Here is a 16,443-nt window from a genome sequence, read left to right on the forward strand (position 1 = left end):
CATACTGATATTTTTTGAAAATGTAAGTTTCTAAAAATTTCCTCATTGGTAAGGAAAAAATACCAGATGGTACAGCTCCAAGGGGAATATATTTAAACAGCTCTTGTAAGTCTAGAACAAAAATTTAAGTCATGAGTAAATATTCATGGTTATATGAAAAGATAACCCATTTTGAATGTACTTGGCATAGAAGAGTACCAGTAGGAATTGTTTAATTGGAAATTAAATTTCCTGAAAACCTACATCATTTCATGACTAGGAACAAAAAAGCAAAAAACTATATACTGAATAAAACACTTGCACACAATTAAAAAGAAAACTACTTAACATATAAAATTTCTATACTACCTGTCCTTAGAATGCCTACATCCTTCAAAAAAGTTTAATATAATTTAGGGTGAAGAATATATATATATATATATATATATATATATGACTAAAGTTTTCCTTTCTCTCTCTCTCACACACACACTCACTCTCTGCCACCATATGTGTGTGTGTGTGTGTGTGTGTGTGTATATATATATATATATATATATATATATATATATATATTTCCTTTTCACTTTCTCACTCACATACGAATATTTAACTTACATTAAACCTTATTACATGAGAACTTCCTGGTGATTTACTCTAAGACACATGAAGGTACAAAGAACTTAAGCAAATATATTAAAATCATAGTAGCCTTTAAATTTGAATATTAGAATGCTGTTGTTTTATGAGTTTTGTAGTTTATATTTTTAAAAAATAAAATTTGCAAAGTTTGAGAAGACACCTGTGAACAACTACCTTGAAGGCAGTAACATTGAGTACCAGCAACCCATTCTAAGTTCTTTACAAGGAACATAATGTAATGATCACCAGAATCCTCCGAGTGAATTACTGCTATCTATATACAATTTTTATTCCTGTTGTACAAAAGAGTTATTGAGGTGGAGGGGTCATCAGCCCAAAACTATAATGTGAGTGGTGGGGCCAAAATTTATGCTCAGGCAGTGTGACTTCAGTTTTCAGTCTTAGCTATCATGTGTCTGCTTCCTAGTAAATATTTACTCAATTTATTCGTCAGTATGGCCTGATGAAGTTATTTGCTGACCAAGTGAACCCAAATTATCAAGCACTTTTTCCACTTTCTCTACAAGGAAGCATATTCAACACACATCATTTGAAGTTTAAGAGCACTGAAAAATTAGGAAAACTAGTTTATTTTACAGAACCAGAAGCTTTCTATGGGTGCAGATGCCAGGATTTTCCGCTCCAGCATTCAGATGCTTAAAATGTTGCATATTTGTTTTAGATTTAACTGCCTTGCTCAAGCAGTATCAAAGAATTAATTTGCATGCTAATTTAAATGATAACAATAGCATGTATAATTTTCCCTTTCTTCATTGTAGAAACCTATGTCTGATTATCTGTAGGGGATGGTGCAGATAAGTTAGTTTTTATTATTTGAAAATGCATTGGCACGCTTCCAAGGACCAACTCCTACTGAAATGGACTATTTTGCAGAATAATGTGGACATTTAGGAATTTTAAAAATTGCTTTCTAAATCTGCTTTACTATTTAAAATATAGAATCTATAGTGTGTCCCTACCATCTAAACATCTGCAAGTCTTATGCTGTTTGAATAAAAACTATAAATATTTTGCCTGTTCAATTATTATAAACAACTTCCCATACACCTAGCAATAGTTTCCTTTTCAGAGTTAACAATTAGCTTATAAAGAATTATAAAGGATTAGATCTTTTCCACATTTGATGTTTCCCCAACATTTTATTTATGGGAGTACTTTTTCCTAGGGGCTCCCCAAACAGAAGGATACTGATAGGGCAGGGACAGGCCCTGCCGGAGCAGTTGCCTACCTGCCAGGAATCTCAGCAAAGGAAGTGATGAGGGGGGTGATATGAAATGCTGGTTAGGGAACTGTTCTATAAAAATAATTGTAAAATAAGAAATGTTGGACAATGCAATGATGAGTATCTTACATAACTCCAAACCCATTGTCATGAAATCCCCACCTCCTTGATAACATCCAACGTTTAAATAGTGTTTACATTACCAAGTAATTTCATATAGTAGCCAAACTTAATCTTGAAATCCATCCTTCTCTTGCGGTCATTGGTTTTCCTAAGGCTTTGATCTCATCTATTTCTTGTTGATTCTCTTCTGTTTCCATCTTCCAGTTCTTTTTCTTTGGCCTTCTGTTCTTTTCTTTTTGCAGTTTTAATACTGCAATTTTCTTACTGAAAGGATGTCTGAGTCTTCCCTGAGCTCTCATGTCACATAATTGGCACAGTGTACGTAAATAATTCTTCAAAAAACGAATCAATCTCTAATTGTCTGACAGAAATTTCCACTTGGAGGTCACATCAGCTAAAAGCCTGAAACCAACTCATTGTCTTGCCCTTAAAATAACTCCCTTTTTTGATGTTTCTGTTAAGGATAGGGAGAACTAACATAGAGTGATTACCATGTATCAGGTACTTTCCAATATATTATCTACGTTTCACAACACTTCTATGAAATAGGTGATTTAAATGAAGAAACAGGCCCCAAAACACTGAGCAAGTGAAGGAATGGAGATTTGAACCCAGGTCATCTAACTCAAACCAGTGTCCTACTCATCAGACCTCAGGCCCATCTCTTAATGCTAAGTCACTCTCAGTTCTAGTGATTTTACCTGTCAGTAGAGGCCCAAATGACAAATCTAGCCAGAAAGATAGGATCTGAATTGATAGGTAATTGGGGATAAGCAAAAAGGATTGTAAACTAAGCAAAATCAAAGATAAAAGATTTATAACTAAAAATATCTTAAAAATTAAAGATTTTTGAAACTGCAGTTATGATTTCTCATTTGTTTGAATTAAGTTCTGAAATAATATATTAACTTTTCCAAATTTGTTCAGAATCTGAGTTTTTAGGACCATTTCTCAGGTTCTAAGTAAAAAAACAAGAGACCTGAATAAAGATGCAACAAAGTCGATTAATTCATTTCATTAAAAATTTATTTTTCGAACCCATAAAAGGATAAATTCCAAAATGTTGGTAACAGAGTATTTAAGAAAATTTCAATATTTCTACTCAAGTCCACCTTTGTTTTGCTTTTTATAAACAAATATAATGGATAAAAGCAACAATACTCTTAACCCCAAGTTCAATGCTGAGTGCTTTCAATTATCTATTTTGAGCATATAATAAAGCAGAGGCAATTAATTTTCTTGAATATTTTATTTCCATTTGGAGCTTAGCAATTACTTTAGCTTCACATTATTCTGTCACAAATGATAACCAAATGGCCTATCTAAGTAGCTAAAATCATAGAACTATTATAAGCCAAGTCAATGGTATGTACAAAATCAATATAACAACAATTAGACTGGTACACATTTGTTTGGCACTCTCCTAGAAATATGCCAAAATATAATCACAAGCTTTAGTAAAGAATGAGGTCCTTGGGCAAAGGGGATAGGGGTGTCATATCATCAAAAATTATTAGAAAAATTGTACGTAAAAAGATCTGCCTACAGTTTTAACCAAATAAAAGAGGAAAGGGGAATACATCATTAGGGTTGATGGCAACTCAAAAAAATACATTTACCATTCCATCACAAACTTGTTCACTAGCTCAAGAGCTCAGCGTCAGGCTCTCCAGGCATTGTTATTCTCCCACAAAGTTTATTTATATGGAACATAAACCTACATTTATGCTAACAACGGAATATTATACTGCTGTTTAATCTGACACCAAACAACATGAAAACAATGGTTAGGGCCAGACTGACTTTAGGTCATCTTAATACCCCTGAAAATAGGGGCAAAAATGAATCATTAAGAAACAGTATTCAAAGAGCACTGTATTATCTAATGTGATTTATAAAACAAGTAAAATCCAGTAATCTTCAATGGAAAAAGCCATAGTGTTTGAAAATTAGGAATGTTTTGATGCTGATTTTTTATCAAAGTGGTTCTCCAAGCTATTTAAGTTGGGATAAACTCCAAACTCACACTTAACTTGCATTACCTCAGTTTAATAATCCAATAAATCACAAAAAAGACAAAGAATGAAAACAGCATCATATAGCACAGCAGCTTTGTTTGGCTCCCTCTAGATAAAATCTTCAGTTTTTCCATAGTTCTACCTAGAAATCCAGTTGTAGAATCAAACTGTGAATCCTAGAAAAAAAATTAAAAAAACCATAATACTTAGATTCTAATACTCTACATATGCACATTTAAGTAAGTGAATATATTGCTAATAGAATACATTTTAAATGACATTTTCAATACTTAATCAACTTAGGAGCATGTTTATAACTTGGGTAATCAGCCTGATTACTCCACGCAAAGTAGAATAATTCTCTCAGTGAATAAAAAGCTCTTTCATTATCCAATACACATTTCTTTCAGCCCCAGAGTGATTCAAAATCCCAAACTATTTAGGTCCTATTCCAATTATGTGGATTAAAAAACATTAACAATAAAGGTAAGTAGGTTGTCTACTACCATACAGGTTTTTCCCCACTTTTTGTTGGGGCATACTCTCCCAAGTCAAATGGTTGGTTGCTTCCTCATACAGCAATTCAAAATTTCTATGGTTAGCAGTCCAATGTACCTTTAATTTTAAGACCCTTTAATTTAGATAGCTGACTTTAAAGAACAGTAAAGTCTATTAAAACTTAAGAGAACATCAAGTAGAAATGGTAAAATGTAGCAGAGACAAAAATATGGATAGGGAAAATGGCCATATTGAAACACAGCTGGAAAAGTCCTTACGATGAGAGGACTAGGTATGGATTAGAAAACTGCACTTTCCTAGCACTCTCGGTGCCCTGAGATGGAAAGGCTGTCATGATGACGGCTATAGCTCAGGCTCTCTGTAGCTCAGGCACTTTACTTACCTACAGTTCTTCATCAGGTTATGCATCAGAATCATCTGGGATGCTTTTTTCAAAAAACACATATACCTAGGTCCCTGCCCTGAAATTCTGAATCAGTGTATTTAGAGTGAGAATCAGGCGTAAATATTTTCATAAAGTTCCCCAGGTGAGTCTAACGCACAGCCTTCATAGGATACTGCTTTCAATGTTGTATTCATTCATTTTTGAAGAGTATAATTTTAAAAGCATGTGGAGAAACAGGGGGAAGGTCTGGAGAAGTTTAAAATCTAAAATAAACACTACAGGATAGAGAGAGGCTCTAACAAGAAAAGGTCTATGTTGCTTGAGATTGTTTGGACTAGAGATAAAAGACTCTGGGATGTTACTATGTTCAAATCTTATTGATTTGTTCACAAGTGATGCTTAGGACATCAAGCAAAAGAAATCAGCATACATTAAGTGCAAGACATTTGGCTGACTGGATGTAAAGTGCTTTTTGGTAATCTATAGCTATTGAAATCTCTGAGAACATTCAAAATAGACAGTTGTCCAGAGTCTTTAACAGTATTTCTAAACACAGGATTAAAGATGCTTTGGCTTCCACCTCCTCCTCCTACTTATATGTGTTAGGCAAGATGAAAAATGTAAAAATATGGTAAAAATAAACCTTGTAGTTATTCCAGACCAATTAGATATAAATAGATGGGAATCCAGGACTTATGATCTCTAGCTCTATTTCAAAATGGATAAAACTTAAAACGATACTATTCCTGATTAACAGACTAAATTTGAGAATGTTAGATCAAATTTCCCAAAATTAAAATTCTTCTTACCATTTCAGCTAATAATTTATTTTGAGTTTTAACTTCATGGCCTATCTCAATGGAAAGCTATAAAGAAGAAAGCAAATACATTAGTACTCATATTACAAAGCAAAAATAATGCCATTTTAAACATATAGATTTCCTCAAAGAAAACTGTATTCTAGAAATATAAAATATACTCTCATCTTCTGATACATTTCCACTGAAATTAATGGAATATAATTTAGAATTTCTACTCCTTTCCACAAGGATATTGTTTCTCTGCTCTTCATTTTGATTTCATCTTAACATTCAATTCTTAATATTCAATTTGGATACATTCTCTTATCTTTGCATGCTTTTTTTCTCACTTTATATTATTCATACAACAGAATTTATCTCTATATTTCCTTCTTTATGTTTTAAAAGGTGTATACAAGTATCCGTATTATCAATTCAAATACAGATAAAAGTATTTAATATTCTCCTAATAAAATGTGACATTACTTTGAATATATGTCTAAACTGATTATTTATTTCAATTCTAAGGTATTTTTTTCTTTAAAATATAATAAATTGGAAAAAAACTATAAATTAGTGTTATCCACATTCTAAAGCTATGCAGAAAAGAGGCTGAGCCAAAAGAAATACTATATACATGATTATGGCTGCTATTCAAACCAAAGCCTACCTAATACTTTATATGACAAATTCATCAAAGGCTTCACTTCTAAGACATTTGAATAAATACAATCAACTACTAAAAATCTTGGCTAACCACTGCAAATATTATTCTCAGCTTCTTTTGTGTGAAAACATATAGGGGTATTATTGACACAAAACCATACGAGAAGTCTACTGATCACAGTATGAGCTTCCCCCCAAATTTAACAGAGATAATAAATCAACTATCAAGCTAGATAACCCAAATCACCTAACTACTGTCTACAACTTTCATTCATGCCAAGGAAAGAAATTTCTATACGAAAAAAAGCTTATCAACATTGGAGTTTTTAAAAAATCATTTAATTCTTAATTTCCTCTAAATGTTGTAACTTCTAAATAAATAACATTATACAATATTGCTTAGTACATGGATCAACTCCTTTTGATTTAATACAGCTTTGAAAACAATACTCATTTCCGAATATAATAGTCTCTAGGCTGAATACAATTCTATTTTCCAAGACTAGTGAAATACCAATTAAATTCTGTCAACATGAGCTTCTACTTAATACTCTCTAAGTGTATAGCATGTGGATTGTGATGAAGAATCAATCACGCACTGTTAAAACCGTCTCTTTTATTCCTTTATTTCATACATAGCAACTCAATACAACTGATAAGGAATTACACTCAGTGCTGTGTTGAATATAAAAATGAGTACAACAGAAAACCCTACGTTTTACGTACAACTAAATCCAATGCAGATCACTATGTAATAAGTGGCACAATGGCACAAACGGTCTCATGTTTGTAAGGAAAAAAGTTACTTTTGATATGGAAATCAGGTGAAGCCTGGAGGCAGGATGGGGTGCAATGAAGTGGAGCCTTTTCCATGGGCAGGACTTCAGCCAATATACGGAAGGAGAAGACACCTAAAGCAGGACAGCATGATCAAAGATACGGGAGTGGGAAAGTGACAGAGTGCAGAGGACACAGACAGCACTCTAGCTGTTCTGGCAGAAAGCATATACACACTCTGGAAGAGCAGGAGGTAAGGTCTGAAAAGCTGTGGGGAATCTTTAAAGAACCTCTTGGATCAAGCTACAGGGTGTGAACTTTCTTACATCATGGGAGGACACTGAAGACTTTTCAGATTGGAAGATGCAATTTAGTAAATACCCTAAAAAGATGACTGTGCTGAGTGGATGTAGCTCAGATCAGAACATGCAAACACTTAGGAGCAGATAGGAGGCTTTCCCAACAGAAAACCAGGGGCTAGCATTAGAAGTAGAAAAGCAGAGAGAGAGAGAAATAGTAAAAAGAAGCATAAGACTCGGTGACTCCTGTGAGGTAAAAGGTAGAAACAACAAAGACTGAGATTTATAGCTTAGGAGACTGGAAGAAGAAAAGGTGAGGAGAAGAGCTGCTTGGGGGCGGAAGACAGAGTGCTTGGAGGCATTACTACAGACAACATACAGAATTTTAGATATAACCACACAAAAAAAAGAGCTTAAGTTAAAAAAAAAAATCAACAAATGTACCATATGTTTTGATTGGCCACGTTTTCTAACCTTCTATTCAAATGATGTCTAAATGTTGAGTGTACTTGAACCTCACTGAACTACACTGTTTGGGTAACTGAATATCTTAGTGCGATGCCAGTAAAAGTATACAGTTTATAAGAATATAATACACATGCATATGATATACAAATTTAAAAGTATATAGTATCTATTACATACTTACAGACTTTATAGCAGTTACTTTGTGTCTCAGACTTTCCGTGAGTCTCTCGTTTTCTTCTTCACAGGCACTATACCCACTATTGGCATAGCCATAGTGGCTAGGAGGTACTCCTTCACCTGCAAGGATCAGTCACAGGTATAGTTGTAGCAAAAACAAGCCACTTTTGAAACCTTGATAGGAAAGAACCGAAAAAGACCCCTGGAGGGCGTTGCAGACCACGTATGTCTATAATATTCACACTTCAAATGAATTTTAAACATAACCAAATAGAGATCAGAACAATTCTAATGCCCTCTCTTAAGCAAAGAATATTCAATTCACTGCAATACACAGTTATTGATTGCTTATTGATTGCCCCCAACACATTAAAATAGGCACTGATATACAAGGATATTCGGGACACATGTCCTGCTCCACAGAATTACACATTTTGAGAAAGATCTCAAAGTAGTGACATCGACTCCCCATTGAAGAAGCCTGATTATGAAGAGAAAAAGAGAAACAGGATAATACAGCACGAGGGAGCCCACGGCAGAGGGAGGGTCCTTTGCTGGTATCTCTTTCTCTTAAATAGAAGAGAGTGGGAATAACTTATGAAGAATATTAGCTGAGAGTTAAGAGAGGGATTCACTCTTCAACAAATATTTGAGAAACTACCATGTGTCAGATCCATTGTTCTTTCTAGGTGCTACTTTTTGGAGTGTATCTTCTAGTGAATAGCACTGAGAATACAGGAATACATTCCTGGCTACTGCCTTATATAGTACTTGGCAGTCAAACAGGTAGAGTGAACCTTGGACAGTGAATACGCAGATAACTGTGTTGGGGGGACTGAGTGAAGAAAGCACAGTTGAAGATGTTCTTTAACCACATTTTTAAAAAAACAATCGATACCACCAATTTTCTCAGTAAAAGAAAAGGCAGTCTGAAGAATCGAGATCATTTGGGGAAAAAAGTAAAGAGAATAATGGAGGAAACCGACTAGGATTACAGACGGCTACTAGGGGGACGAAACAATCCTGGCTGAGGCAATATACAGTAGTGGTTTCAATCCTCTCCTTTATGTGAAAGAAGAGCTCATCAGCCTGAGTTAGGCCATGAGAAGCTGGATGGTTGGACTGCTCAAGAGTTAGAGTTTTATAGCATTGGGGCTGCCGAAGGACAGAACCCCAGGAGGCTGAGACTGCTTGCCAGAAGAGTGCTTAAAGATAGAGATGGCAGGGTCTAGACTGGACAGGGATTGTAGTAATTTCAACAGAGGCCTGAGAATATGGGGAAAAGGGATGATACAGATACTACAGGTCTCTTATGCTCAAAAAGCAGATGGAGTGGCAGTGACAGTAAGAGATGGAAGGGCAGGAAGCAGCAGTCAGCACAGGTAGTTGAAGGATGGTCAAGGTGTGGATAGAAAGTTCTTTCAAGGCACAACACAAATCTCTTTCTCTAAAAAGCAAAACTCCCTCTTTTGAATTCTGACAGCTCTGACTTTACATAACACTAATATTCCATTCCAAACTACACTCCAAATGCAGAAACTAAGTTTGTTTCACTATATATCTTCCACAAATGTGTGTGGAATGGCTATATATCTTCCACAAATGCGTGTGTGTGTGTGCACGCACGCACACACAGGACAGTCAATAACACTAGTAAAATAGAATCTGAATTCACTGTTATTCAACTTTGAATATGCCAGCCTTTGTCAAAAACACAATTAAAAGATTCTTTGAGGGCAGAGACAGTCTCATTAACACTATATCCCCTGTACCTAATGGGTCCTTTATATGCAGCAGACATTCAAACAATCTCCACCACCACAAAACCACAACAAAATGTTAAACATGTTCCAGAGGAGAAAGAGTTGGATTCTCAAAATTTTCCCTCAACTGCTGACCACTATCCATAAAGCTCTCTAAATGTGCTATCATAAAAGTTAAGAACTTAAGTGACTAGGCATAATATTTTCCCCCAATTAAAATAACCATTTAAAAAAATGCATTTTCTCTCCATCAATCATGATACTCTGTGAAAACTCTAATAAGAACCAAAATCCTTAAGAAGAGGAAAATGTCTTCTTATTTCATGACGAAGATTCTGAATGTATAACATTTGCCAATAAATAATGCTGACTGGTTAAATTTAATCACTTCATTTCAAAACCACCAAGGAATTCACTGCTAAATTTACAGCTATTTGCTTTATTTTCTTTGTTTTTCTCTTTGCCTTCTTTAATTTTAATTTTAGAGTTCTTCTGTTCCACTTATCCAAAGCAAAATTCTCATTTTATCACCCAGCAATATTTCAATGCACATTTCTTCTATTAGAGTTTTACACTTACCTCACACTATCACCCACACCCACCCCCAATATAAAAAGAAAAAAATAAAATGCTAAGAGTTGCTATTCCAAACTTAGTGCTTTTTGTGTGAATTACTGCTATGAAAAGTTGTAAGAAAGCTAGTGAGTGCCAAAGTTAACCATTCTCAGCCTTTGTCCATTTGTCCAGCTAAAGTTTACTTCTTTTGGGTAGTTTTTATCAATACCTGAGCCAAATCATTTAGAGATTCATGTCAAGTGTGGTAGCTTCTCCACATGAAAATCTATCAGATTCTCTATCCCAGGTTTAAAATTCCATTTTAATATACATTGATACTTATAAAAAAAAAAAAAAAAAAGCCCTCATCACATCACATCAATGTAAATGATTACAACAGACATCTAAGTAATCACCTTTCCTCTCAACTACAGGGCAGCTTAAAAGAAAAAGGCTCTACCTAGAAATTCAAATTTAATTAGTCTGAGCTGAGGTTCAGGTATCAATGCCTTAAAAGCTCTCCAAATGACTCTAATGTACAATCAGGGCTAAGAACCCCCACTTCTCAAGTCTCTTTCCTGAAATGTATCATGGTACACTGCTACACAAAATATTCAAAGGCGCCAAAGGGCCTACTGATAAGATCCAAACTCCTTGGCCTGGCACTCAAAGATCTCCACTGTGTGATGGTTCTCGTTCCATGCCTCTTACTTCAATCAAACTGTATTGATCATAACCCCTTGGCATATCATTCATAATTCTAGTCCTGCAACTTTTGGAGGGAGGGTATGTCATCCTTCCAACTGGAACTCACCTCTCCCACTGTCCATTATTTGAGTTCTAGTTAAGTTCCTATGTCTCCACAAATCCCTAGATATTCACTATCTGTAGAACTTACTTGGTGCTTGGATGTATACAACACTGTAATATACTTTTTCTTTGCACATGTTCCTACTCTCCAACTAGATTGGACGCTTTGGGGAGCACAAACAGGACCACAAACAACTATATACCTAGCGCTTACTCAATGACACAATAAGTGGTTGTTGTCATTAGTAGTGATACAAAGGAAAAACATTTAGGCATATAAAATGCAACTTGCTCCAAATTAGTTATTTTTTCTCCGCAATTTACCGGGACAACTTTGTATGATCCAAGTATTCATAAAAACTATTTTTCAAAACCTGTTTCTCATACTACAATTTATCATTCGATATACAAGTCTAGAGTTACTAACTTTAAATGCCTGACACTTTTGAAAACGTTTTTTTTTTTGTCCATCTTATCATAACTGAAAAAGAGTATCTTTTTTCAAATATTTCACATATTTTCTCAGGTATACTGTATGCTGATTCAGCAGGGCCCTATTTCTTTTTTTAATCGTCTCTTAATAGAGAATATCAGGACCAGAAAATGCTGTTTCAGTAGCTCATTATAATGGCCCATTAAAACTCCTTGTGCCTAACTTATTCCTGCTGCTTGGTGAACCTGCTTCCCAAGCCAAAAGGTCAAGAACAAATGCTAAGTCACCAAGTATTACATTCTACTGCACTAACAGTGGACCAAGGCTCAGATAAGAAATGTTCTGTGTAAAATGGCCTCTGATCCCAGTTACATATCATGGCCTTTGACAGTAATGACACGTACGCTTACCTATGTAACTCACTGTTACCAGACTAGTATGATTATTAGTTACTGTGCTTCGCATGTAACACTCTTTAATTTTCGCTTCTGAAGAAACTCACAACAAAGGAGAAACTGAAGCCAGACGTCAGGAAACTAGCAGTTTCCATCATCACGCTCAGTCAATAACTCTAAAAAACTCGACTGCTGAGTTGGCACCCTCACTCCTCCACTACTCTCTAAACCTACCGTCCAAACTTGGGACTGAACCAACCCTAGGATCTGGGACAAAAGATGTGCTTCCACCTGGCACCGCCTCCAAAGACCCCTCCATACATCCTACTTTCTGGCCCAGATTCCAGTGACATAAGACCGGTCCGATTTCCTCCCCCGTCCCCGCGCCCCACACGGCCGGTTCCAGGGCCCCCGAACTTCGAGCCTCAGTCCTCTTCTTACCCAGGCCTGCACGCCTCATCCTGCCAGAGGAAGGAGGGAAAAGGCGGGCGGAGGGGTGGGTAGGAAGGGGCTAGGGTCACCCGGACCGCGTCTTCAGGACCAGAGCCCGGCCAAACACCAACTTCCTCCCCTAAAGCGCCACGACATCAGTGGAGTCTAAACATCGCGCTGGCTGATGGCGTCACCCAGGCTCTGACTGGCGCTCTGCGAGGCGCGTTAAGGGGCATTCTGGGAAACGTAGTTCGCCGCGGACGCAGGGAGTGCGGCGGGGCGGGGCGTGAACCCGGCTCTGGGCTTCGGCAGAGGACCGACTCCGGGGTTCGGGTCACGAGCTCCGAATCTCCGCTGCTGGGCTCACCCTCGTCCCGCTCCCCAAGAACCTTGGTCGCAGCTTGTCAGCCCCAGAGTTTAACCTGTAGATCTCTGCCTTTCCCAGACTATGAGAGGATGGTTGACTTATGTTTCCTGATTCCCTTTTCACTTCTCACCTCCAGAGTCAGTTCAGGGAAAGTCAAAGAAAACTTTATCCAAGTATCTGATGTCATCACACATAAGTAATCCGAAACCCACAGAAGGAAAGAAAGAGGATAACTGACTTGTGCTGGGTCACCCCGTCAAGTTCCCTGTTAATGGATTGCTTGCATTTCTGGAAAGAACCCTGGCTATTATTTGTTGAGGGACCGGAGGAACCCTAAATTCCTTAGACCTTTTTAACTTAAACAAAGGATGCTGAAATATATTTACACATGGTAATGTGCCAATTTAAGGGTTCAAGCTTGTTGGTGGAGGTGGGTGGTATTGGAATGAAGGATATTCCAAGAATTTCATTTTATTTCACACGATTATCATGATTAAATGAAACAACGTGTGTGTGTTTTTTTGTTTTTTGGTTTTTGTTTTTTTGTTTTTTTTAAATCTGATCCACAGTAAATGCTCAAAAACCACTGGGTGTATGTGGTTTTGTTGCTGCTGTAGGGCAGTGGCATAATCTCCATGCTAGAGATTTCTGAAAATGCAGTCTCTGAGCATTTCCCTCATAGCTTTCCAATACAAATATTGAGTATATCCGCGGTGGATAAATCTCTGCCTTCAGGTTGTTTCTGTGAAATCCACACGAAAACAATTTTTAATAAAAGTTATTAACCTGGGAAATAAGCTTAATCCAATAGCTTTTTGAGAGAAAAGTAGTGTTCATAAAAATAAAATAAATCACCCTTCTCAAAAAGAAATAGAATTAAATGAAGATTGCATCAAGGACAATTATTGCAAATAAACGCCGAAGGTTTAGTAAGAGAAATGATAGCAAGGCTTCCATTTTTTCCTTACAGTTGGTGACAGTCTCTTCTTTTGTAAAAAGTACACGTGTTCTATAATCAAAACACGTCAGAAAAATCATCTTATTTAAAAAGTCTTTTTCATTTAAATGCAATGCTTAAAAATCTAATGTTAAATTTACCAAAACAGACTATTTAAATTACATATATACTCATCCTCTTATAAATGATTTCCTTTACATGGTAGGGAGATACAAGAACAAAACATAGTTAAAAGGAAAAAATAATAAAGAGTAGCAAGAATATAACTCAAGATGGCAAAGCTGGTTTATGTTGAAATTGTGACCTAAAATTTCAAATAATTATATATTGCTGCTGTTGCCAGTCTCCAATTACCTCATCTGAGAAGAGTTTACATTCAAAAGATGAGGTGGAGAAGATGGATTTAATACACAGGAGAATAATTATTAAATGTGGTTACATTTAACATAGAGACTAGAGGGAATTCTTTTTTTATTATTTTCTATTTTTCTTTGCTTTTTGAAGCTAAAATTCCTAACTCTCCTTACTGATTGAAGACCTAAAAAATTCTTGGAGATTAATAGCATTTATAACTTTTTCTTTAATCTCATAGGATAATTTCATAGAAAACATCTAATTTTGGGGGGTCTTTAGGAAATGGATAACTAAATATGACTTAAAATAAGTATCCCTTATAGTAATTACGACAGCAAGAATATGAGCAGGAAATGTCTAAATCTTGCTACAGGATATAAAACTTTCTTTTTCCTGTTTGTTTGTTTCCTGCCCATTTGTCCTGCATCTTCCTGACCAAATTTCAGGGCTAATCCAAGGGAAAATAGTACACAAAGCTCCCAAAACTGGCTAAATAAACATTAACAACTTTTCCAATCATGAAGCAAATTCAGTATATCAAGCATCATCTTTGAACTGTAAGAAAATGTAAAATAAAATCAGATAGCTCTTAACTTACAAACAGGCTATGAAACAAAAATTAGTTTGTAAGTCAGTTATTTGGCACTTAAAACACATTTCTGCGAAGAAAGAAATGATAGTAAGACTCCCAACACAGCCCAGAAAAGGCAGGGTTTTTGTGGTTCCAATGTTGGCCAAAGTCTATGTAACCCATATTGCAGCTGAAATACTTCATATTTTCAGTGAAAACCAGTAGAAAAAGATAATTTTGTAACCTTCATCTTAAAGTAAAGCAATATCATTAAAGAAGAAATGTAATTTAAAATATTTTGGTTATTTTTATTTGAGGAAGAATTAGTTTTACTAAAAGTTCTTGAAAATGCTAAGAAAACTTACAAGGAGTTTTCAAAGAGCCACCAATTTAATCTTCCCTTCTCAAAATTCAAGAATATTACTAGCACTGATGTAATGCTTCTCAGCCATAATTAGTAAAAATAAGGCTCTCAGTTCCAACTGAAAAGTCTTCAGCAGAACCAGCTGCATGATGTGTGGGACCCAGTGCAAAATGAAAATACAATACTTTTCGTTCAAAAGCAGGAGTAAAGTACAGTTAAAGATACTAAAAATAAAGTTTTTTTCTTATGCCACAACCTCCACCTCTCCAACTTTTCATGGTGTTTTACTTGCGATTTAATGCCCTTCTAAGTAAAGTAAAATTTAAAATTATTAGCATGAATTTTACCTTTTATCTTTATACTGTGCAATGACATACACAGTTTTAAGTACAAACATAAGAGCATTTAACTAATGTGAAATCACCCAAATCACACAATTTGTATTTCATAGCTCATACATGAATATGTATCTTATGGAAACAATGCACAAAACTAACGTGACTGTTTTTATTTCACATCTTGATACTCATATGCACTATATCTTGGTCTACCAACACTTTACCTTCAGCTTACTGATGAGTTAAGAGGAACTGAAAAGAAAAGGAATTACGGGTTGCCCATTTTTTCTTTTTCTTCTGTGTCATCATTTTCAATAGAACTGGCTAATACAAAGAAGTAAGATGAGAAAGGAAGATATGATAGGGTTCCTTTGATGTTTTCTTCTTTCTGCAGAAGTTCGGGTTCAAGAGGAACATGTTGCCTTTTGGGGCTGTCAGTGCCCACTCTTCCTCAGTCACATGCTTAACACACTTACGTTTTACTCTGAATTTTGCTGATTTCCTATGCATTATGGGTCCACTGGAATTCTGTCCTCATGAGGCATTGCAAATGTTACACGTGAATGAGGAGGCAAGGAACAATAAACATGCATATTGCACATATCTCCTCTGCTCCTATGCATGCTCCATTGTTCCATTGGGCTTCATTTACAAAACACAAGTTCAAGATAAAATTAAGAATTTCAAGACAGTGACCACGGAGCATTAAAGCAAGCATGATGCTCTTCTAGCAAGGCGTCCTATGCAACTGCAAATGTTGCACACCCATGAACCTGGCCCTGGTCTTCAGAGATAAATTTTCCAAGGTAATGGGACTTCATGGATATAGAAAAAGGAAAACAGTGAGTGAATACAGAGGACATATATATCCACAGAGAGGTGCAATAACTGAGCAGTGAAATTTACAGGGAAGCAAGAAAATAGAATATATTGAATAGAATTACAAATATATAATAGAATATACCTTCCTTCTTTCCTTTCGCTTGCAGCATTATGCTGCAAGCAAA

General features: G+C 35.8%; 1 protein-coding gene across 1 annotated transcript; it reads right to left on the reverse strand.

The window, feature by feature from the left end:
- Positions 1-2,995: 2,995 nt before the first annotated feature.
- Positions 2,996-12,670, reverse strand: BET1 (Bet1 golgi vesicular membrane trafficking protein). Its single transcript, XM_019729716.2, has 4 exons — positions 12,494-12,670; positions 8,101-8,216; positions 5,719-5,775; positions 2,996-4,181 (listed from the first exon to the last, which is right to left on the reverse strand). Exons 1-4 carry the CDS (start codon positions 12,510-12,512, stop codon positions 4,026-4,028), a joined length of 348 nt encoding a protein of 115 aa, XP_019585275.1. The 5' UTR covers positions 12,513-12,670; the 3' UTR covers positions 2,996-4,025.
- Positions 12,671-16,443: the final 3,773 nt, after the last annotated feature.

Source organism: Rhinolophus sinicus, linkage group LG09 (genome assembly GCF_036562045.2).
Source record: "Rhinolophus sinicus isolate RSC01 linkage group LG09, ASM3656204v1, whole genome shotgun sequence".
Lineage (NCBI taxonomy): Eukaryota > Metazoa > Chordata > Mammalia > Chiroptera > Rhinolophidae > Rhinolophus > Rhinolophus sinicus.